The sequence below is a fragment of the Neopelma chrysocephalum genome, unplaced genomic scaffold (assembly GCF_003984885.1).
Source record: "Neopelma chrysocephalum unplaced genomic scaffold, ASM398488v2 Primary Assembly neopelma1_77, whole genome shotgun sequence".
Taxonomy (NCBI): Eukaryota; Metazoa; Chordata; class Aves; order Passeriformes; family Pipridae; genus Neopelma; species Neopelma chrysocephalum.
In genome coordinates this window covers 1,621,111-1,644,743 of record NW_020897738.1, presented here as the reverse complement: position 1 = coordinate 1,644,743, position 23,633 = coordinate 1,621,111, and the positions used below count along the sequence as shown (strand labels likewise).

General features: G+C 61.3%; 3 protein-coding genes across 5 annotated transcripts in view; 1 reads left to right on the top strand and 2 right to left on the bottom strand.

Moving 5' to 3' along the window:
* The window catches only part of FAM222A (family with sequence similarity 222 member A), a 17,895-nt gene extending 11,769 nt beyond the window's left edge, over positions 1-6,126 (top strand). The window contains exon 2 of the mRNA XM_027689502.1: positions 3,350-6,126. Coding sequence (XP_027545303.1) covers positions 3,350-4,557 — 1,208 coding nt within the window. The 3' untranslated portion in view covers positions 4,558-6,126. The remainder of the gene's footprint in view (positions 1-3,349) is intronic.
* Positions 6,127-9,988: 3,862 nt separating this feature from the next.
* Positions 9,989-18,898, bottom strand: TRPV4 (transient receptor potential cation channel subfamily V member 4). Of its 3 annotated transcripts, none has more exons than XM_027689636.1 (16): positions 18,836-18,898; positions 16,042-16,497; positions 14,905-15,074; positions 14,514-14,666; positions 14,119-14,259; positions 13,729-14,027; positions 13,068-13,247; positions 12,825-12,983; positions 12,629-12,721; positions 12,378-12,451; positions 12,128-12,293; positions 11,859-11,925; positions 11,314-11,627; positions 11,047-11,174; positions 10,718-10,839; positions 9,989-10,515 (listed from the first exon to the last, which is right to left on the bottom strand). In XM_027689636.1, exons 2-16 carry the CDS (start codon positions 16,416-16,418, stop codon positions 10,373-10,375), a joined length of 2,586 nt encoding a protein of 861 aa, XP_027545437.1. In that variant the 5' UTR covers positions 16,419-16,497; positions 18,836-18,898; the 3' UTR covers positions 9,989-10,372. The 3 variants fall into 3 exon arrangements, with proteins under 3 accessions (XP_027545437.1, XP_027545439.1, XP_027545438.1); XM_027689638.1 differs by having other exon boundaries at positions 16,042-16,478; positions 18,836-18,883; XM_027689637.1 differs by lacking the exon at positions 18,836-18,898 and adding an exon at positions 17,257-17,308.
* A 680-nt stretch (positions 18,899-19,578) lies between these two features.
* On the bottom strand, positions 19,579-22,598 carry GLTP (glycolipid transfer protein). The gene is made up of 5 exons (XM_027689639.1): positions 22,400-22,598; positions 21,646-21,707; positions 21,258-21,391; positions 20,505-20,655; positions 19,579-20,356 (listed from the first exon to the last, which is right to left on the bottom strand). Exons 1-5 carry the CDS (start codon positions 22,500-22,502, stop codon positions 20,174-20,176), a joined length of 633 nt encoding a protein of 210 aa, XP_027545440.1. The 5' UTR covers positions 22,503-22,598; the 3' UTR covers positions 19,579-20,173.
* Between the last annotated feature and the right edge of the window lie 1,035 nt (positions 22,599-23,633).

Sequence of the window (23,633 nt, the reverse complement as noted above, 5' to 3'; positions counted from 1 at the left end):
GGGGGGGAAGCCAGGGATAAGGGGATGCGAGGGATGCAGGGAATAAGGGGATGCTGGGGATGCGAGGGACGCCTGCAGCATGTGTGCATGTCAGGAGAGGTTTCTGGGGGGTTTCTCCCATCCCCTCCCACCCCTCCTGCAGCTGCCCTCCATCTCTGTCGGACATTTTGCACTGACCTGCTGCTCCAGGCACAGCAGGGCTGGAGCTCCCCGATCCATAAACCGAGATTTATTCCAGATCGCGGCACAGGCGGGGTCTGGGATTTACATCGGTGGCTCGGGCCGGGTTTGGTGGCCAATTTGCTAAAGTAAAAAGTTGTTTAGCTGGAGGCATAATCTCATAAGCCTGTGCTGCCATTAGCCGAGGTCTCCTCTCCGCCTGGCTTTCCAATAATGCTCCGAGCAGAAGCTTGGAGTAATATAAAAAACCATTGGATTATTACTGCGGGCGATGCATTTTCCATTTACAGTAATAAAATACTGAAGAAACAAAACAATTTAAAATTCCAATAAAATTCAAACCAAATCTTTGGCTGCTGAGCAGATTCAATTATTTAGCTGTTATTGAGTGCAGGCTGGAAAAATAGAGCAGGTCAGGGAGGGAGGGGGAGCTGGGAGCTTGGGGAGTGCCGGACTCATCCCGTGGGAATGCCAGTGAGGGAGGGAGCTGAGAGGCAGCAAAACATCTGGGAGAAGCTGTTGGTGGATGCTTGTTGCTGCCAGTGGCTGGGTTTGTTTTAGGGATGGCAAGAGCCATGGGGGTGGCGTGTGTCGGCCCCCGATGGTCTGTGGCACATCCCGCTCAGCCCCCGCGTATCGGCTCCGATGGTCCAAGTTCAAGAGGAGGTGGGCAAGGGGCACAAACGCGGCGGTGAGTGGCTGTGTCAGGGCTGACTGTGCCTGACGGGTGACGCGGTGGCTCGGGCGAGTTTGCATCTCGCAGTAATTACAGCCCGTTGGAAAGCAGTAATTACTGCGGAGAGCGGGAGCGCCGCCGCCGCCGCCGTGCCGGCAGCCGCCGGGAAATCGGCCTCTCTGTAATTTTCCCGGCGGGGGTTCGGTGCGTCACCCTGATATGTGACAACACACCGAATTGGTGGCTTGTCACATCCAACCCAGCTGGTGCAAAGAGGCGACAAAGGCGGCTCGGGGCTCCCTCCAGCTGGGCACACACCGGCACCGGGGCTGACGGGTGGGACACGCTTGGCCAGGCTTGGCTCACCAGGACTACAGCAGTGGGCAGAGCCAGGGGGCTGCACAGGGCCATCCCAAAAGTGTCACCTGCAGCCCCAGTGCTTGGGGACAGGGCTTTGGTGACGTGCCAGGGAGCCGCAGTGGCACCGGCGCCTCACTCCCTTCAGCAGCAGCCCCTTGTTTTTTAAAATTTTTCCTTGGAAAGGAGCGTTTCCCTGGAATGTACTCATTAGGGATTCTGCGAGTGTCACCAGCTAATTAGTGTCGTGTTAATTGAGTATTCACGATGCTGCCACCTCCAAGGACAGCGGTGCCGGCATGAAGGGGAATGCAGATGTGTGTGGCTCACCGTGCCGCGCTGTGCTCTGCCTGTGCCGTGCCATGCCATGCTGTGCCGTGCCACTGGGCAGGGTAGTCCTGCTCACAGCCCCCTGCGCTCGCTGGCTTGGGGGGGTGTCTGTGCCCAGCAGAACCCACCATGCACACTCACGTGTGCCCACACGCCTCACCAGCTGCTCTGCAGGTGTACCAGAGTTTTCCAGAGGCTGCCCAGTTGGTGCCCGGGATGTCCCTGGCAGGGCCAATGCCACACACCCGCACGTGTCCTGCCGGAGGGAGCTGCTGGTGCTGTGCCCTCCTGTCTCCCGGCAGCTCCATTAAATCCTACTCAAAGGCACTGGTTTTAATTGGCTTAATACACTCGTTAATAACAGTGTCTATTTAAGACACCTGTAAAAAGCCCATAACATCAGCTTAATGGGGGGAATGGCTGGCGCAGGCACTGCGTCCTGCCTGTTCAATTACTGCGCTGATGGAGAGCTTGGAGAGAATAGAGAGCGTGGAGAGCTTGGAGAGCACAGGGAGCATGGAGAGCTTGGAGAGCACAGGGAGCATGGAAAGCTTGGAGAGAGGCCATGGCCTCACTGCTGCCTCCCCCACAAACCCCTCTCTGCTGCTGGGGGGTGACGTGGAGCCCTACGGCTGCAAATGCCCCCCTTCCCTGAATCCAGGTTTTAACACAGTGCCTGTTTCATCTGAGCGTGCCACAGCCATGGAAACATCACTGGGAGCAGGACTGGGACGGGAAATGCCTTTGTTGGGGTGCGAAATGCACCCAGTGGTGCAGCTCTTCTGTGGTGACTTTGCCACCCAGCACATGGTGGCATCAGGAATAGCTGGTCCTGGTGGATCAGGAGCACAGTGCTCCCCAGCCTGGAGGCTTCAGTTCCCTGCCCCCAAATACGGGGAGGCTGCACGCCCTGGGATCCTCAAAAAGAGTTCCTGGGAGGGCTGGGTCTCCTCGGTGGGGGCTGCCAGCCCCAACCCCTCCAATTTGACCATCTCCACCTTGCAAAACCTTCCTCTGAGCAAGCACCAGGTCTGGCATTCCTGGTGTGCCACAGACATCCCTTGGCAGGGCTGGGAGTTTGGGGACCAGCTGGGAACCATCATTCCCATGTGCCGACGTGTACGTGCATGTGCTTCTGTGTGTGTGTGTGTGTGTGGAGATTTTAAACACCTAATTTATTCCATCTATTAGATAGATTTTGTAGATTTAATCATTTTCACAGTTGGTGGCTCATTGGATACTCAAGATAAACTCCAAATGAAAGTATAATGGGAACGACAAATGAGTTTTCACACCAGAATGGCAGAAACTTGCTCAGGAAAGAGTTTGAAAGGAACAAAACTATATACATATATAATTTTTTTTTCTGCAGTGGCTTTTGCTGACTCCAGTAGGTTACCACAGTTAATTTCACCAGTTTTGTTCATCTGTAAAATTGCATAAAAGTGACATTTTTGTGCTCATTATAGGAACTGCTGATTTATGGCTGGTAAATGCAATGCTTTTCCATTTTTGGTGAGGTTCTCGTAGCAGCGCAAAGCACCCATGAAATTGCTTGTATAATGTAGTTTAAATCCAATCTCGGAGAAAGATTCCCCCGTTGGGTAAAGTGACATTTCCATTCTCCACACCGAGTTTATTTTAGGCCACTTACAAGTGACTCCGTCAGCGGGAGGGGGCAGGTTGGTGCCATGACCTGGTTTCTGCCGGGAGCGAGTGGGATCCGGTGGGGGGGTGATGGGTGCTGGGGTGCCAGGTCCCTTCGTCCTGGCAACGCCGGATTCACCCTACACTTTGCCCCCGCAGGTGAGACGGTGGCACCGATGCATTCCCCGCGCTACCCCAGCCCCGCCGAGCTGGACGCCTACGCACAGAAGGTGGCCAACAGCCCACTGACCATCAAGATCTTCCCCACCAACATCAGGGTCCCCCAGCACAAGCACCTTAACCGGACGGTCAATGGCTATGACACCACAGGGCAGCGGTACAGCCCCTACCCCCTGCACGCCGGCGGCTACCAGGGTCTGCTGGCCATCGTCAAAGCCTCCAGCAAAAGCGTGGTGAAGAACTCGGAGGGGAAGCGGACTAAGCTCTCGCCCGCCCAGGTGGGCGTCGCTCCCTACCCCGCCTCAAGCACTTTAGCTCCAGGTCCCTCCTGCGCCGGGCAGCTGAGCTACCATGGCGGCCAGAAGCAGCTGGAGGGTCCTGTGCCCAACGTGACGGTGGCGGCCTCGGTGCTGCCGCTGGCGGGCAGGAGCCTGGCCCTGCCACCCTCCAACCTGCCCTCCATCCAGAGCATCATCTACCAGATCAATCAGCAGTGCCAGGCGCAGGGTGCCCAGCCGGGCTGCCCGGCCATCGTGGCCGCCCACCCCAGCCCAGCCAAGCACGGCGCCTTCGGCACCGCCTACGCCGGCACCGTCCTGCCCGAGTGCCGCAAGGGTGCCGACCTGGCGCTGGGCTCCAACCCAGCTGCCGCCCTGGGACCCAAGGCAGGCGTCTACCCCGAGGGCATGGACTACCTGGTCTGGCAGCAGAAGCAGCAGCAGCAGCACCTGCGAATGTACAGCGGGGGCAGCGGCGGCGGGGGGGCCCTCAGCAAGTCCCCCGAGACGTGCGCGGGCGCCTCGCGCCCCTACGGCCTGGGCGGTGCGGCCGAGAAGGTGAGCTCGTCCCCCTTGAACTGCATGCACGGCAACTTCTCGGTGGGGCAGTACTTCGCTCCCCCTTGGAACAGCATCCTGGTGACCCCCAACAGTGACTGTTACAACCCGCCGGAGTTGGGGGCCGGGCCCCGCGAGCTGGGGGTGCCCCCGGCTGAGGGGCTGCCCAGCAAGACGCTCTGCAATACCTCCATCCTCAGCAGCAGCCTCCAGTCCCTGGAGTATCTCATCAACGACATCCACCCACCCTGCATCAAGGAACAGATGCTGGGCAAGGGCTACGAGACCGTGTCTGTGCCAAGGCTCTTGGACCACCAGCACGCCCACATCCGCCTGCCCGTCTACAGATAAGGGACCGATGCTGCTCTTCCCAAACCCAGGGCGAGGACTTTGGCGCGAGCCGCGCTCCCCTCCGGCACTGTGCCGGTACTGGACCGCGGCAGCGAGGGCGGGGGGACAGGGAGGGGGACACGAGGTCGGCTGCCGAAAGGGCTCCTGGGACACTGGCATTTCACCGGGGTCCCCAAACTGGATACACCCGTGACCCGCTGGAAGCCGAGACCGAAGGACTGCTTGTCTATATAGCTCAGAAATCATTTTATCTCCACGAATGTGAACAGGGAATTGCTACGAGTTGCTGCTATCCAGGGAGGGGAGGCTCTGCCATGCACTGGCAGCGCCGGGTCCTTGCGGGGCAGAGCCCTGTGCCGTGGCCGGCCAGGAGGCTCCATGGTGGGTCCCGGCCCAGCTGTGGCCAGGAGGCTCCATGGTAGCCAGTCCTAGCCCAGTGGTGGCCAGGAGGCTCTGTGGTAGCCAGTCCTAGCCCAGTGGTGGCCAGGAGGCTCCATGGTGGCTGGTCCCAGCCCAGCCATGTCCAGGAAGCTCCACAGTGGCCGGTGCCAGCCCAATGGTGGCCGGGAGGCTCCATGGTGGCCAGTCTGTCTGGTGGTGGCCGGTCCCAGCCCAGTGGTGGCCAGGAGGCTCCATGGTGAGCAGTCCCAGCCCCGTGGTGGCCGGTCCCAGCCCGGTGTGTGGCCGCAGGGAGCTGCCACCTGACCTGTAGCTGAAGTCCGTAACTTGCACTGCTTTGATTAAAGCTAATAACTGGGGACAGTCTGGAGGCTATTTAAGAAAAACACTTGAAAACTTGAACAGATTTTTTTGGTTTTTTTGCTTTTTTTTAATTTTATTTTTTTTTTTAGTTGACTAGGCTGTACATCTACGTGTTGGCTGCTACAGAGTCTCCTCCCACCCCTCTTCCTCCTCATCCTCCTCCTCTCACCTGGCCCCGCAGTGGCCACCTGCTCCTATTCCCACTCAACCAGGAGGTTCAGGACCCCCTCTCCCCCTGAGACCCCCCGGCTCTCACACTTCCAGGCTGTTTTATTTCTCCCCCTTACTGTCAGTTCTACCTTGGTTCTGGGTTAGAGGTGACCGTGGTACCAGGGCACTCACATACCTCCTTTTTTTCTCTTTTTTTTTAAAAAAAACCCCAAACAACTCCAAAATACTCATTATGGTCCGTTATTCACTCTGTGTAATTCCGTGTTTAATAGATTTGTTCATTTAAAAAAGGCTCCTCACCACTAAATACAAAGTGTTTTGATGTTTAAAGGTAAAAGAAGAATAATATCCCGATGAAACCCAAGGTGATTGTGCTCGGAAAAGAGGTACTGTATCCCTGAAAGCCTGTTCAAGCACTAAGTGCATTTACAAATCTCTGAGAATGTTTTTTTTTTATACTAAAATTGACCATTATATTCTACTGTGAGAAGTGCTGGCTGCACTATATTGTTTTAAAAATGAGAAAACAAATGGAAAAAAAAAAGGTAAAAAAGAAAAAAAAAAAACCAACACAAAACCCGCAAGCCGTGTGTCCGGATGGTGTTTTTCCCAAAGTAAAACCAGGATCTCGCTGGATGTGTGCTCTGGAGTCTCTTTGCTTTGCTGTGGCCTCCCCTGGGCCCCCCCAGAGCCGGGACACCCCCCTGCTCCCTGCAGATTTTTAGGGCATGGAGGAGCACCTATAAATAACCTATTAACGACGCTGAGCCATTAATCAGTCCCTGGTGCCAGCCTCTGCCTCGCACCCAACGGGGGCACGTGGCCCAGATCCCTGGGGATTAGGGCTGCGGCCTCACGTGCACGCGTGGGATGCTCTGGGATGTTCGGCCCTCACCATCCCGAGGCCCCAGTGGTGGGCACTGGGGTCAGGGACCGTGTCCCCCTCCCGCCACCATCGCTGGTGCAGTGGTGGCACCTCTGCTGCCTTCTGTCATCTGTGGCGAGTTTCCCACTGAGTTTCCCCCCTGGCAGGAGCGTTCCTGGTGCCCAGGTGGGATGGGGGCTCTCCAAGAGCCCTGCTCTGGCTGGGGGGCTGCTCTCCTCTAAATCAGATCCCACCTGCTCTGCCCGGCAGCAGCTTTCCAGCCCCAACAGTGAGCCAGTTGCATTAGGATAATTGTATGAAGTCCCCAATAGCTCTGGGCTGTGGATGTGTCTCCCTGGCCCCCATGACCTGTGGCGGTGACATGTGGTGTGTCCTTATCCCAGCCAGAGAGGGGGCTGAGGGTGGGAAGGGCTCAGTTGTCTTCCTTGCATGGCTGGGAGGGCACAGGAATGGGATGGGACGGGACGGGATGGGATGGGATGGGACAGGACAGGATGGGATGGGGTGGGGTGGGGGTGGGTACAAATACGGGGATGGAGATTAGGATGGAGATGGGATGGGGACAGGGATGGGAATGGAACATGGGCAGGGATGGGGATGGGGTGGGATAAGTGTGAGACAGGGATAGGGATGAGGATGGGACAGGGATGAGGATGGGGTTGGGATGGAGACAGGGACAGGGATAGGATGGGATGGGGAAGGGGATGAGGATGGGGACAGGGATGAGGACAGGGTGGGGATGGGGATGAGAGAGGAATAGGGATAGGATGGGATGGGGACAAGGACAGGGATGGGCACACAGCCATGCACTTGGAGCTACCCCGTGGCTGTGGCTGCAGCCGGGGACGGCGGCTCCATTTGTCTTGTTTGCTCACCCGCCGTAACGGCGGCGCCGATATTTATGGCGTGGCGGGAGGGGACCGCTCCGTCACCGGCTGCGAGCGGCTGACAGCCGATCCAGGGAACAAAGAGAAATTGGGACAAAAGGAAATTTTCACAGAGGTTAATGTTACTGATGGGGGGTGCCACTGCCTGCCTGCGTGTTAAAATTAGTCCGTCTGGAGGAAGATCTTCACTCAGATCTTTGTCATTAAAAAGATGCCACATCAAAGGAATGTGAGGCTGGAGCGCGGCGGGGCTGGCGGGTCCCTCTGTGCTGGGTAGCCCCTCCCTGGGGGTCCCCCAGCGCCGAAGGGGGGGCCCTCCTGAGACCGGGGTACGCGGAGCTTCACTGGGGGCTCCGGGAGAAACTTTGCTCCACCAGCGGTGCCCGTGGGAGGGGGATTCATTAGCGCTGCCTCCATCAGATTTCCCAGCTCGCCATAAATCAGGGCGAGCGGCTGCGAGCGACGGCGCGATCCATCTTGCAGGTCTCCAAGTCATTACATTTCATTAGGAGGTGCGCGGGGTTTGTATTATTTAGCAGGTTAATTCTCCCCTCAGATCACTCCTTTGGAGGAGGATTTCACTGTGCACCGGGAGACTTCAGCTGTGGAACGCAGAATAAATGGGTCCCTCCTTGGTGGTTCCTGCCTCCAGCCAGGACTGCTGCAGTGCCGGCCCCGGCAGGCACAGGTGAGCACGTGAGGACTTAAAATGTGACAGACGCTCCTGGGAGATGGGGCAGGGACCACCGAGGTGCACCCCAGCACCCAGGGCAAAGCCACCCTCCCATTCCTGTGGGGCGCAGCTCCCCATGAGCGCTGTGGGAACGTGCCGAGGGAAATGATGCTCTTTCTGGTCGGCAAACATCTTCCTATTCAAATAATAATAATAATAATTGCAACAATAATAAAAATTTCTAAGGCAGGTGTGCATGAGGCTGATATCAAACTTAGTGGCTGCCTTTGCTGTTTGGGAGCGAGGAGGAGAGACAAGCAGTATAAATTGCACGGCTGCAAAAGGACTTAAAAAACCCCATCTCTCATTTTGATTGATATTAGCTTCACAAATTAAGCTTTAGATTTATCTAAAAATAAATTTGCTTCCGCGCTCCGCATTCTGGATGACAAGTGCTTTTCTCTTCCCTTTGTTGGGTTTGTCATCCCTGGCAGGGCGGGGAGGGAAGGGGTGGGAGGGGGCCAGGACCGAGCACCCCCAGATGCCGGCCCCCGGGGTGCCCCCAACCACCCCAGCTGAGGGTGCAACAGCTCAGGGCTTGGTGGGGCAGGGGGTAAAAGGGCCAAACTCGAGCCCTGCAGCTCCGAAGGTGGCAGAGGTGTCCTGTGCTGGGATGTCACTGTGGTGGCCACAGTGTCCCCATCCCCACCGAGCCACTGCAGGGTGATGGTTCAGGGTGCTGGGGCACAGTGACAGTCACCCTTCCCACATCCCAAATCCTTTTAAAGCACACTCACATGTGGCCCCTCAGCTTTGTGACATCAGAATTTGCACAGGAGGGGAAAAAATTGGTTTATATCTAATTTTACCGGAAAATCCCATGTCTGGCACTGCAGCCCGGGGCAGCTGCAGTGGTGAGCCCATCTCCAGCACGCCAGATGGCTGAGTCCTCTTCCAGGGCTCCTTCAGCCACACCACATGGCCCAGCTGGGACTGGCCACTGGACCCGTGGCCACCCAACTGGGTGAAAGCCGAGTTTATCATTTTTACCCAAGAACTGGCCTGGAAGGGGAGCAGCTCAGCTCCTCATTCGATTATGCAGCGGGAGCTGCCACCTCCGCCTCTCCCAAGGAGTGATAATGAAACATATTCATCCCTCACCCTGGGGAAATACTTAAACCACAATATGAGAGATGTATGTAAATCACATTTAAACGGAGACGGTGCCGTTAACGCTGACAGCGACTCATCACATTTGAAGATGAAGTGTCCCCATTGCTGCTAAAGCATTTGCTGAGCGAGCCAGGCTGCCCCCAAGGCCCCGGCCATGGTCTCTGCCACCGCGTCACTGTTTCCCACTTAAATCGCTCCTTCACAGCTGCACAACGTCCAGCTGTTAAAGGAAAGCGCACCCCCCGCTGCACGTGGGTGGAAGATGAGAAGGAAAGGAGTTACAGAGGGGCGACGGATGGGATGGGATGGGAATGGGGATTCACGGGGATGGGATAGGGTGGGGATGGAATGGGGAGGGGATGAGGAGCACTGGTTTGTTCCCCGTTCCACTCCCCCACCCCGAATACCCAGTCCCCCCGCCTGCCCGCCGGGTGCGGGTCGGGACCAGCCCGGGCTCCCCGCGTTGCCGCCGCTGCCGGTCCCGCATCGCGCGGTGTGTGGTGCCCTCCAGTGGAGCGGCGGCCGCGCAGCCCCGGCCCCGCACCGCAACCGTGCGCTGCATCTGCACATCCCATCCGTGCACTCCACCTGCACATCGTGTCCGTGCACTCCACCTGCACATCCCATCCGTGCACTCCACCTGCACATCATATCCGTGCACTCCACCTGCACATCCCATCCGTGCGCTGCACCTGCACACCAAGGCCCTGCAAATCCATGTACAGCACCTGAGCTCAGTGTGATGGGTGGCCATTCACTGCCCATGGTTTGGCACAGCACAGGCTGCAGCCAGTTCGTCCATCCCTCCCCAGGACCTGCCAGCAGTGCGGCTCTCCCAGCTGGAATCAGTCAATGCCAGGAGGAGGCAGCGCTGGCGGGTCAGTCTTTATTACTAAATAAATAGTCATATAAATCCTGTGCAAAAAACTGTGGCAAAACCATTGGCCTTGGTGGGCAGTGGGGGCCGTGCTTCCCACACCCAGCCCGCGTCCGAGGCTCCCGGTATGGCACAGCCAATGGCGCCAGCGCGGTGAAGGGAAGCGGTGGCACTGGAGCTCATCGGTGAGAGCCGAGACCTCCAACAGGGCCAGGGAAGGGCCAGGACCCCCCATTCAGGTTGGACACCCACCGGGACAGCAGCTGCTTGAGGGACGGAGGCTGCACGAATCCCTGAGGAGCAGACAAGCACCATCCAGCCCAGTCGCAATTCCGGAGCCGCTCTGGGGGCCCGGGCAGAGTCCATGAGCTCCCAGCACCACTGTGCTAGAGCGGGGAGCTCGGGGCCTGGCCGTGCCGCCGCTCCCGCGGCTCCGCCGTGCCCATGGTCCCCAGCGGCACCACCACCTCCTCGGGCTGGCCGCTCTTGTTGAGCTCCACCACCCGCGGCACCACGGTCGACCAGCGATCTGTGGGGAGGGTGGGAATTGGCAGAGCCAGGAGTCTGTGGCTGCTCCCCGGTCAGCGCCACATCACCTGGCCCCCAAATCTGCTCTCAGGGCTCATCAGAGGCTGCAAGCAGCATCCCAAGGGATGCTCCCAGCCCGCGGCACCACGTTCACCCTCCCAAAGATCCTGAGGGATGTTCCCAGCCCACGACACGGCGCTCACCTCTCCGCAGCCGGCCCATGGTGTGGGAGAAGCCGTAGTACTGGTATGTGTCATTCTTGCCTGGATCCTCACTGATGATGCCCAGATTCTGGTTCCAGTGGGACCAGTTCACCTCGTCCACCCTGCGGGGAAGGTCAGATCCAGAGGGGCTGCAGAGAGTGCCTGGGAGCCAGGGTAGCAGCTCTGGCATCCACCAGCAATTCCACCTGCCTCCAGATGAGAACAAAGGGCCCTACAAAGGAGTGCATTGTGCTGGCTCCCTAAAACACTGCTGGCCATGGTGGGAGAGGCTTGGCTGCTCCCCAGCCCCCGAGGGCACCTGCCTTTACCTGAAGCACCAGCGGCGGTCTGGCGTCCCATCCGTGCCCTTCCCCACGGTGACCATCTCCCCTGAGCGGAAGGCTTTCCGCAGGAACACTGGGAAGGAGCGCTCGATGTCCAGGATGGTGGTGGCCCACTGCCAGGGACACCAGGGACTGCTTGAGGATGGAGGCATGGAGGTGCCTTGCCCATGGAGCTTGGGGTGCTCTGGTGTTGCAGCCCCCCGGGCACAGGTAGCCCCTGGACCCCCTGCCCAGCAGCCCCTGGGGTGGTACCTGCAGCTTCCAGATGTGCTTGCTCTCCTTGGAGACTTGGCCCACGGTCTCGCCCATGAGGGCGATGAGCATGTTGAGGAGGAGCACGAAGGTGAGGATGATGTAGGTGACGAGGAGGATGATGAAGACACCGGGGTACTTGGCACTCTCAAGCATCTCCAGGTCACCCATGCCGATGGTGAGCTTGAAGAGGTCAAGCAGGAAGGTGCTGAAGGTCTGGCTGTCCCGGCAGGATGGGTAGGTGGGCACTGTGCAGTTGGACTTCTCACTGCAGGACTCGCTGCTGGGACACGGGTTCAGGAGGGACACCAGGGCTGGGGGGGAGAAGGGACAGAGGTGGTGAGTTTGTGGAGGCAGCAGCAAGGACGAGGTCCACAATGGGCCTCAAGGTGGCTCTGTGCCTGCTGAGACCATCTCCACCATGGGAGGAGGCAAAGGCTGGGTCCGCAGGTGGGTGGGATGAAGCAGGGGGTCTGCAGCCCCCTGCCCAGCTGTGCTATAGGGCTTGTCCTTCCCCCAGGTCCCCACTCCCAGTCAGGCCCTACCTGATGCGTAGCCGATCATGAAGAGCAAGTAGACCAGGAGGAAACGGAACAAGTCTTTGAAGAGGATCTGCAAGTGATGGAGAGCAGGGTGAGGTGTGCTGGACTGTGGCACCACCATTGAACTGTGTTGCCAGGAAGGCCAGGCTGGGAGCAGGGCAGTGCTGAGCCACAGGAACCCTACAGAAAGCCTGGAGGACCCTCTTTGGGCAGCACATCTATGGGAGGAGCAGCCCTGCTGAGGAAGGAGAAGACACCCGACCCCACCAGACCTTCTGGATCATGATGCTGTAGGTCCCTGTCAGCTTGAGCCCACGGGTGAAGTACAGGGCATTCATCCAGCCCAGGACCAGCGCAAAGACCATGACAGCCAGGTATGCCTCGATGCCACCCAGGTACAGCCCCGCCGTGACAATCACCAGCACCGAGTAGATGAAGCTGGAGAAGAGTTGAGGTCAGACCCTGCACCCAGAAGCCCTGGGGTGTGGCAGCTCGTGGTGGTCCCAGGGGTTCCCTACATACTAGAGCAGCTGGAAGGAGCCATCTATGAAGAAGGAGTTCACACCTGGGCACTTCTTCATGAACAGGTCTTTGATCTGCAGGAGAGAGGGACAGGTTGGAGGGGCCAGGGGGAGCGAGTCCTGTGTGGCAGGGTCCCCGTGTCCAGGGCCACCACAGCAGGGGCAGATGCCTCAGGACACAGGCCTGTCACCCCTGGAGACCCCGAGGGCTCAGTGGCCCCACAGGAGGACCCCCTGCCTCACCACACTGACGTTTGTGCAGAAGAAGAGGATTCCAGTGAGGAGGGTGATGATCTCCCCAGCCAGGCGCAGGTAGTCGGCAGTGGTGGTGTACGGGTAGGGGGGCTATGGGGAGAGGACAGAGCTGAGCTGCTGCCCCATCCCCAGCAGACCCCCCTGCCAGGCAGTGCTGGCCCGTGGGGCTGTGCCACGGCACCCTGGGACTCACAGGGCCTTCCATGGGGCGGTAGTAGGCGACGAGGGTGAAGATGATCATGGCACTGAGGTAGGAGACCACGCTGATGTAGAAGGAGACGGCCCCAAACTTGCGCCACTTGTCGCGCAGCAGCTCATTGATGGGCTCCACAGCCAACATCTCGTGGCGGTTCTGGTGGGAAGTGGGTGCTGTCAGAGGGTATCTGCTCCCCCAGTTCCTCCCAGACCCCTCCCAGTCCCCCCAGCCCCTGCACACCTCAATCTTGCTGTTGTAGACAAGGATCTCCAGCACAGACACCTCTTCCCCACAGGTGTCCAGTGAGGAGAGGTCATAGAGGGAGGAGTAGACGGGGCCGTACGCCCAGTCCTTGAACTTCCGTGAGAGGTGCCGGGCGTCCTCATCTGTGATCTCCCGCCGGATGATGTGCTGGAAGATCTGCCAGTGGGAGAGGACTGCTTGCCCACAGACCTGGCCCTGACCTGCTTGGGGTACCCCGCTTTCCTCCTACCCCATCCCAGGCACATCACCCAATCCATCCCTTGCACTGTGGTGGTCCCAGGGTGCTCTCAGGGTGCTCCTGGGGGGCTCCCAAGGTGCTGCAGGAGTGCAGGGACACTGCCACAGTGGGAAGTTCCCCAGGATGCTGTAGCTTTTGTATTTTTAATGACTCCCCTGCCTACCCCATCAGAGACTGAGGGCAGGTCAGGGGAGAGGCTGAGGGCCTGGGGTTAATTAAGGAAGGGCCAGAATTCAATGGGGCGTTAATTAGCTGTGTTAATAGGCTGCACATCCAGGTTTCCACCAGCATCTGCAAAAAAGCTGTGCTGCCAGCAGGGACATGCCCCAAGTGCGACAGGGCTCAGCCCTGCCGTGGGGATGGCAGGGAGACGCCTCCCCGCCTTGGGGGTCACCGTACCCCGATCTTGCCGGTCTTGGCTGCCATCATGAGCGGGGACAGGCCGTCGTTGTTGAGCAGCGCCTCCAGATTGGTGTCGGGGAAGAGCTTGGCGCACTTGACGAGTAGCAGGTCGTACATCTTGGTGACGAACTTGGTGTTCTCGCGGGTGTTGTCGGCGATGGCCACCAGGGCGTGCAGCACCGTGTTGCCGCGGGAGTCCTGGCGCCGCAGGTCCGCCTGCTTGTGTCCGTTCTCCGTCAGGTAGTGCACGATGTGGGGCTGGTTGGTGCAGGCGGCCAGAGAGAGGGGCAGTTCGCCTGCAGGGACATCGGGGCTCCCGTCAGCCCTGCCCCGCTGCGGGAGCATCCTGAGGCACAGCAGTGACCCCTGGGCTCCCTCCCTGCTCACCGAAGTAGAAGTATCCGCCCTCATCCTTGGGCTGGAAGAAGCGGCCGCGGGCCTGGGCGTGGACGTCCGCTCCCTTCTCCACCAGCAGCTCCACGTAGTGCTTGCAGCGGCGCTCGATGGCGATGTGCAGGGCAGTCTGACCTGTGGCACCAGTGACTCTCAGCTGCCACCTTGCCCCATGAGTTTCCCCGGGTCCCCAGCCTTCACAGGATACCTGCTGCTCCAGTCCCAAATCCCTCTGGAGCCCCTAAGTCTCCCTAAGGTCCCCACTGCCCCAGTCCCCAACCTCCCCAGCATCCTCCATCCTCCCCAGGGTCCCTGCTGCGCTGCTCCCCGAATCACCGCAGTGTCCCCCATGCCCAGGCAGGGCCGGCAGCGGCCCCACGTTCCCCCACCTCGGTAATAGACGTCCCTGAAGGGCGAGTTGATGAACTCCCTCATGTTGCCCGTCTTCTCAGCGATGTCGAGGAGGAGGGGAATGGTGTCGTTCTTGCCCCCGCTCAGGTTGAGCAGCGCCTTGGGCAGGCAGGTCTTCCCCGTGGAGGGCTCTGCAATGGGAAGGTGCTGAGGAGGATTCGGGACCAGCCCCCCTGGCCATGGGGGTGCCCAATCCCACAGCCCTGCACTCCCCGGCCAAATCCCTGGCTTCTCCCAGGCTCTGCACGTCACAGCTTCCCGTGGCCGGGCTGTGCATCACCATCCCCACAGGGATACAGGGATCACCACTGACATGGCACAGCCCCGGCGCCACGCCCTGTCCCAGGACAGGGAATCCCCAGTCCTCACCTCGGAACTCCTCATCTGTGAGGCGCTTCTTGTGGGTGAGGAGGAAGGAGAGGAGCCCGTCTAGGCCGGCCGGGGACCCCCGGGAAACGATGTCAAAGAGAATGGGTCTGTTGAAGACTTTAAGGACGGGGGGCGGGTCGGGAGCCGGTCCCTTTGCCGGCGCCTGCTTCCTGCGGGAGAAACCCCAGCGCTGGGAACCGGAGCCGCTGCCTCAGCTTCCCACCAGTGCAATGAGCTTGAGGGTGCTCAGCCGCTGGGCACCGGGGACACACCGGGGACACCCCCTGGCTGAGGTCACCCACGGGGCCGGGACACCCTCCCCACCCACAGCAGTCCAGTGCTCCCAGCATCGCCCATGGGGGATGGTGGGCACCTTGCCGGCTCCCACCGGTGCTGCAGAGGTTTGGGCCCCCAGCTCTGCCCCCAGCAGGGACGGGCCGCGGGTTTGGTCACACTCCAGCACCACGGGTGAAGCTAAACCGGTCGGAGCAGTTGGCAGCAGCGGGATGGACTGGGGACAACCGGTCAGCTCCGGGCACCGGGAATGGGGGCAGGACGGACGGCGGCTGCCCCAGAGAGGGATCCCCAGGCTGAGGGCTCACGGGGCATCCCGGCCACTTCCACCCACCTCCACGGGAGGACACCCCGCTGTCCCTGCCGGCTGCATCCCTGGGTGGGGACGCTGGCGAGGGGCCACGGTGGCCGCCCCAGGTGCCCGGCACAGAGGGGCATTGTGCGCCCGGCCGCGGGCTGCCCCCCCCCCGGCTCCGGTTTCCTGGCGCGGGCAGGGCGGAGGCCCTCCTGAAAAGCCCTTTCATGCCGGAGCCAGACGGCCGCACCGGCCAGGGGAGCGGCCGGGCGCACAGAGCCTCTTTCATGGCGCCGGTAAGGGGGAAAGGGGGCGCGCTGCCGAGCTCCCGGCCCCCGTGGTGAGGCTACAGACCCTCACCACGACATGGCACGGCATGGCACAGCCCAGCGCTGCCACTGGGACTCACTGGGAGCTGCTCCCCTCCCCAAAGCACCCCGAAGTGCCACTCGAAGGGCTGTCCCCGTCCCCAGCTGCTGAGCATCCCCATACCCACCTGGGTGCCCCGACCCCAGCACCCCCCGCCGCAACGGGGATCCCGTACTCACTCCGCGACCCTCCTGCGCCAGCGCTTGTTCTCGCTGGGGTGGTGGCGGTAGGTACCGTAGTCGAAGAGGGAGTCCATGGGGGCTTTCTTGGGCGCGGGGACCACGGGGGACTCGTAGATGGTGGCCTCCAGCAGCTCCATGGGCTTCGGGGCGCCTTTCCGAAAGGCCCCGTGGAATTTCATGCGGAGGTTTTGCTTTCCATCCCCGGCGCCGGGGGGTCCCCGCGCTGCCTCGGCGGGGGTCGGGGTGTCCTCGCTCTCGAACAGGTTGGCCAGCGAGGAGAGCGGGAAGGAGTCGTTTTGGAGGGAGCCGTCCTCCCCCGCGCCCTCCCCGCCATCGCCCACAACAACGCGCGGGGGGTCCTCGGGGTCTGCCATGGTCCCCGAAACGCGGGACGGGCACGAGTGTCCTGCCTGGGTGGCTGTGACCCCCGGCTCCTTCAAGACAGTAGGAGACCTGGCAACGGAAAACCCAGTGTCAGCCCCAAAAGACCCTCCCCATCCTCTCCCCGGGGCACCGAGTCCCGCGGCGGGACAGGTCCCACACCCACCCTGGCAGCGGTTGAGGCCGGCGGGACTCCCTGTAACTCAGTGTCCCGGCTGGTCCTGTCCGTCCCTACTCTGCTCGGCACCCACCTACCCGGTTGCGGGGACCCCTCGCGTCTGCAGGGGCCCCTTCGGGTGCGGCGCTGCCGCGCTGGGCGAGGGCGAGCCCGGCCCCGCTGCGGTCAGCCGGGGTGCAGCCCAGGACAGGGCACAGAGCAGACCCTGTGCACTCCGATCTGCCGCCCAAGGAAAGAAAACATTCCTTGGGATACTCCCCACGTCAAGGGAAGTATCCAGGGAAGCGCCCAGGCGCAGCGGGAGCTGCCACCGCAGCAGGGCTGGGAACGGGGCCAGGGCCGCTCGCGATGCTCCACAGCTCCCGCAGCCCTGGGGGGCTCGGTGGGACCCGGCTCTGGGCACTGGGAGGGGACAGGCGCGGCACGGGGGGGCTGCAGCCCGCGGGAGGGCCGGGGCAGCGGTTGGGAGAAGAAATTACGGGTTTAGTTTGCCCAGAGGGACGTGGGGCTGAAGGAGAGCTGCACTACCAGCGCGGCCAGCAAAGTTCTGAGCTGTGCCGCCGGCACGGTCGTGTCCTGCCCGCACATCTTTGCCCGCACGGACAGGTGACCGGCCCAGCGCTCCCCCAGCCCCGCTTTTCACCAAAACCCACCGGCAAACCCCGGCAGTGTTAGGGCTCCGCACAGCTCCCGCCTCCGGCGAGCTCAGCCCTCCCCGCGGGTCCCGGGACAGAAAAAGTAGCGGGAAACGTGTCATTTAGTGCTGGGCTGCAGCTCTGTGCAACAAGCCACAGGGACAGGCTGGGCCCTGCCGGGAGGGCAGCGCAGCCGGGGACGGGCTCGAATTCAGCAGCGGGTCCCGCAGCCGCCCCAGCAGCCCCGCGGTGCTCCCGTGGGCACAGGGGATGAGGGTGGCAAGCGGCCCCAAAACCCCGCAGCAACGGAACCTCAGACAGCGGCCCCTTCTTCCCACTGCCCTGGGGGACACTCAGCAGGGACAGTGCAGCCCTGGGGGACACCAAGTTGAGACGATACAGCCCTAGGGGGGGCCACAGGGTAAGCCACAGTCACACGGTTTCTCCTCTTTGCTGGCTTTCCTGCCATCCCCAACTCTGCAAGAAATTCCACAAGCACCTGCCAAAGTCCGCAGGTCTCACATTCCGACCCCATGCAAGCGGGGGGCCCTCACATGGCCGGTTTGACCTTGGACAACGGAGAAGAGGGAATTGCCAAGCAACTGATCCTGCGGTCTGGGAATGGGGACGGAGCACCCGAGCCCTCCGAGCTGCGCTGGGACCCGGGAAAGCACAGCTTTAGGGAAAACCCACACACGGCTGGACTGTCACACCTGCTGTCACTGGTGGGGGCTGGAAGGTTGCGTGGGAAAAGAACGGCTCGGTGCCGGCACCGCCAGCCCAGGCACTCCCTCGGGCACGGCCGCTGCCAGGAAAGGTGCTGTCAGAGGGGTTTGATTTGGCCCGTTAGTTATTTGGGCTTGGAGTTTTCAGACTTCCTCACCTCATGGAATAACTGAGTCAATGTGCAGCTCTTGTATCCAACACAAACCCCACCTGTGCTCCCACCTCTCCCCAGCTCCCCACCAAGGTACCTCCCAGCCGGACCAGTATCCCCAGTGAGTCCCCACTACAGCCCACCACGGGGGCACAGACACTGTCGCCGACACCGGGATGTGGACGGACGTGCCCTGGGCGGGCGGCAGGGATGGTGTCCCATGATATTAAAGTGTCACTCAAACTGAAACCGGAAGGTCTCTGGTGGGAGTGAATCACTGAAACCACAGGGGGGTCATGCTTGAAACGCTTATCCGGAGTGATCCAGACACTTCCTAAAGTCATCCACATCACTGGGGCCGTGCTCACCTGGGTGAGAGCCGGGAGCTCGGCGTGGGCAGCACGGGGGGTTTGGAGCCAGTGGGAACCCCCTCCTCAAAGCTTCCCCTGGGAACGCACCCGGCACCCCACCCTCAGAGCGTGAGCCCCCAAATTGTCGGGACACGTCAGGACTCCGCGGGGCCAGGGGGCCCTGCCCAGCTCAGCCCACGACCCCCGCCTCACCTGGCGGCTCCATCCTGCCCCGGTCTCCTTGGCTGCCCCAGGGGCTGCATCCTGCCCTGTGTCCCCCCTGGGAGGCTTCATTCTGCCCTGGTCCCCGTGTCCCGGCCCGTCCCACCCCCGGCCTGCCCCTCTTCTGCCCGGTCCCCCCGGTCCGTACCGCGAAGGGTCCCGCGGAGGGTCCCGTCGGCTCCGGCGCCGCCGAGTCTCCGCGGGGCCGGTCCCGGAGAGCGGCCCCTCCCCGGCCCGGCCCCGGCTCCAGCGGCGGGGGCGGCACCGGGACCCGCCCGCGGGATCGGCCCCCGCCCGCCCCCCCGCCCCTGCGGCACCGGGCACTGGCTCGGCCCGGAACGGTCCCCCGGGAACACCCGCTACAAAACAGCCTCCGGGAACAGCCCCCCAGAACACTCTCCCTTAAATAAACTCCCCTGGAACAAACTCCCCGAAACAAGGAACAGCTCCAAAACATCCTCCCCAAAACAGCTCCCTCAAGAACAGCCCCAAGTCACCCTCCCCAAAACACTCTCGCTGACACAGTCTGCCCAGAACACCCCCAAAACACCCTTCCAAAGCAGTCCCCCCAGGAACAGCTACCCCAAACACCCTCCTCAAATACCTTTCCCTAAAACAGCCCCTCCAGGAACAATCCCCTGAAACAGCCCCGAAACACCCTCCCCAGAACAGCCTCCCAAAACACCCTCCCTGAAACAGCCCCCAAACTCTCCCACAAACAGCCCCTGCGAGGCACAGTCTCCCAAAAAACCCTTGAACCAAAACAGCTCCCTCCAGAACAGCCCCAAAACACCCTTCGCAAAACGCCCCCCCCCCCCCAGAACACCCCCCAAGCACTCTCCCAAAACAAATTCCCCGGAGACAGCCCCAAATGAGCCTCCCAAGTCGTGGTACCGTCAGTTTTTATTAAGTGCTGCTCCCGCCCCCTGCAGCACAGAAGGTGAGGGGGCTCGTAAGGCACCGCAAACACCACCGGGACAGACCCGGCTGCCGCATCCCGGCGGAGGGACTCGGTCCCACGCCGGCGCCAGAGAAATCAGGGTCACCCGGGAAGTCATTGGCTCCTCCGCTCTGGGCATCATTCCGGATGATCCGGTGCCAATCGGCACAAGGTGCTGTCGGTGTGTGGCAGGATCCGGGCGCAGTCCCAGTGCCAGACAGGTCCAAGGTCGCATCAGCAGGACGCTGCCATCACCACACTTCATTCCCTGCCCCACCGGAGACAGGAATCCGGGAGCTGGGACTAGAAACACTTGGTTTTCCTCTTGGGAAATCCTACAGTGACACCCACAATTGTTTTATTGCCGTGTTCTTAATAGAAAATTAATGATTATTATTTTTTGGTTAGAAAACAGGTTATCCACTGCAGATCCAGACAGGAATTGAAGTCACAGGAGAGCCAGGAGCCACCCCAGCTGCCTCAGTGATGAAGACACAGGTAACACCCATCACACCTTATTTAATCCATGCCAGTCCCGTGCCAGCTTTAGGCTTTGTAGCTCAGCTCGGCGTTCATCTTCGTGTACATCTCATAAATTGCATCCAGGATTGGGGTGGCCCTCGTGAGAAATTGATGGATTTTTTCTATGCTTTCCTCCTCCTTTACTTCTCTACCCTTCTCCAAGGCCTTCAGCAGATCGGATTTGTAGGGAAGAGCGTAGACTGAGCCCTATAAAACAGGGAGAAGGCATTGGACTCCCACACACCCAATGGAGACCATGGTTTGGGTTGTGCTGCGGGGTCTCTGAACACTCATCAGCACATGGTAACAACCTCAGGGATGGCATTTGGATGACTGGAGAGGGGGGAGCGCTCACCGTGAAGAGCTTCTGCAGCATCCAGCCATGGTATTTCTTCAGTGCGATCTCATAAGCCTTCATGGCGTTCACTCGGATGAGGTTGGGATGCTCCTCATCCCGCTCGCCATCGGAGATGCTCTGCAGCAACACCAGTATGAATTTCAGGCCCCTGGGGGAAGAGCAGAGATGCTGGGGTGAGGAAAGGGGGTGCTGCTTCCCAGCTTCCAGCCCTGCGTGTCCCAGCATCCCAAAAATCCCACAGTCTCAGCAGTGGAGACTGTAGGGTCGGTGCCTGTCCCTGTGGGTGCCTCCAGGGAAGAGAGAGAAGGGCAGGATTGAGCCCCCCAGGAAGGACAGGGACAGGATGGCCCCTGGTGAAGCACATGGGGACCTGTGTAGGATGGAGCCCTGTGGGGTAGCACATGGGTATTGGAGCAGGATGGAGCCCCTGGGGGAGACATGGGGAGCAGGGCAGGATGGAGCCCCCAGGTGAGGCTGGGCCCAAGGGCTGAGTTGGGCAGGGCCAGGCGCAGCCCCATGGGGTCCCCTGGCCCTGCAGGGTCCTGGACTGTCCAGACAATCTGAGGGCTCATACTCTGAGGTTGAGTTTCCACGTGCATTCCCAGGGGAGCTTTGAGGAGGCAGTTCCCAACAGCTGTGTTCCCCAAAATGGCCAGACCCAGCCCAAGGGAGCAGCCCGACCTACACAGCCTCCAGCCAGCGTTCACCAGTTCCCCACGTGCTGGGACAGTTCCCGATGCCGTGAGTCACCTTTTCAACCACATCAGCGCCAGCGTCGCGCCCGTCTTGGGCCAGGCGGAGCCGTGCAGCTCCTTCTCCACCTCCAGGATGTTCTGCAGCGTTTTGAACTTGGCAGGGTTGGAGTCATAAACAGCCCGGATTTTCTGAGGGCAGAGAAACGGGTTGGCTCTCGGGAGCTGCCGGGCAGGGCGGCACCGGAGTGGGGAAACACGATGGCTGCTCACAGGGCTCTGGGCAGGAGCCCCGGGAATAAACAGAACACCGAATGAGCCACTGCTGAGCCCAGAAGTCTCCGTGGGAAGAAGAGCCCTTTGAAACACCTCCAGGTCCTGTCTCTCCAATCCCACAGCATCCCTGCCCAGGGGTTCTCCCTAAGCCCTCCTGAGTCCCTTCCTACCTTGATATTTCCAGTCAGGTCCGCTTTGACCGGCGAGTAGACGATGGGAGTCCCCAGGCAATCTGTGAAAATGTGGAAGGAGGACGCTTACACCACTGGTGACACAGGAGACACACCAAGTCCCCTTAACCAACAGGTTTTACCTTAAGAACAGCCTGGGTGCTCAGACACGAGCCAGCGGGACTGGGACAGGATTTTTGGGTTGCTGGCCCTTTGGACAGCCCTGCCACCCACTGCGGCCAAAGCAGCGACCTCCAACCCCCCCCCGGCTCCGGGACACAGCCCTGGCAGAACGTCCTGGAACAGCCTGACAAGCTCCGGACACTGCCCGTCCCCAGCCCGGCAGCCCCATGTCCTGCCCTTCCGGGGCTGCCATGGAGCTGCCACACAATAGCCGACATTGTGGAGGGCAGCGGACACGCCGGGACACGAGGGTGGCCACGCCGACACCCACTCAGGTCCCGACACGGGTGGGATCCATGGCTGGCATGGGAGAGCCCCTGCCCCGGGCGGTGCCTCTGGATGGGGTGCTCCAGGACGCTCCCCAACGGCGCTGCTCGGCAGGTTTGACGGGACTGTGATGCAACCCCGGCCCAGACACAGCAGTCAAGTCCAGGGTGAGCCCCTCGGGGGGGCTGTGAACCAGGTAGGGGGGTCACGACCCAGGATTGTGGAGGGGGCACCGCGGAGCAGCTGAGCTCGCAGCAGGCCTATCCCAGCCCGTATCTCCCACCCTCGGCCAGCCCGGTCTCACCGAAGAACGGCGGCAGGTGCGCCACGGCCTCCAGGAAGGGCAAGGTCTCGATCTGCTTGTCAGCCGGCAGCGGCTTGAACTCATGTTCCAGCAGAAGCGCCATAATCACCCCTCTCAGCTTCCCCCTCACCGCTCCCCGGCTGAGGGGGGTCTGAAGCTAACGGGGGCCGACCCGGCAGCGCGCCCACACCACGCTCCGCCCCCCTCCGGTCCGGCCAATCGCCGTGCACCGCCCATACGAGCGATGCGCGGCCATTGGCCGGAGCGGAGGGGGGCGGGACTTGCGGCGCACGGAGGAGGCCACGCCCCCAGAGCCCCCTCAGAGTCCCCTCAGCCGCGGGGAGAGGGGGAACACACGACCCCGCTCTGCCCTGGCTGCGCTCCGTGTGCCAGGCGGGCCGCCCTGAATTATTTACGGGAGATGAATATTTCATAGGGAGCAGATGGAAAACAAACCTCGACGCGCGGGGGTGGTTAAACACCTCAGTGGAGGGGGTTGGGTGGGAAAATGACACCGAGCGGGGGACACGGAGAGGTGAGGGAGGAGGGGGGCGTGGGAGCGCAGAGAGGCGCAGCCCGTCCGCAGCGCGGGGAGGCGATTTGCTAGCGACAGAGCCCCAAACGCGGTATTTTTACCGGTTATTCTGGAAAAACAGGTCGTGGGGCGATAGCGATCGGTAGTTCGAAGGGAGGGTGCGGGTACAAGGCGGGTGCGGGGAGCTGCGGGTCACCGGCGGTGGCACCTGCGGGGGCTGCCGACTGCTACCACCGCTGTCCTCGATGCCACACAACCCCCGTGGTGCCTGGAACCCACCCCGGGATGCCCGGAGCTCATCCCGTGGTGCATTGACCCCCTCTCGGGATGCCTGGAGTCCACCCCACGGTGCCCAGCCTGTCCCAGGGTGCCCAGAGCCCCACCCGGGGTGCCCGGAGCCCGTCCCGCGGTGCCCATCCTGCCCCGGGTCACCCAACCCGGTTGGGCGACGCGCTGGTGCCAAGGCGGGCAGAGACAGAAACCTTTAACCCCTGGAATATTTACAGCGCCATAAACCCCTCCGGTCCGGGCGCTCCGACCCGGCACAGTGGCACCTCCCCGGGCTCGGCTCAGGGGCCGCTTCTGCGCGTCCTGCGAGCGGTCGGGGCGCGGCGGCACCGCCGGGTCGGGTCACCGAGAGCATCCCCTCATGTCCCCCTCCTTCCACCCTCGCCTCCCTCCGTCCCCGCCTCTCTTCAT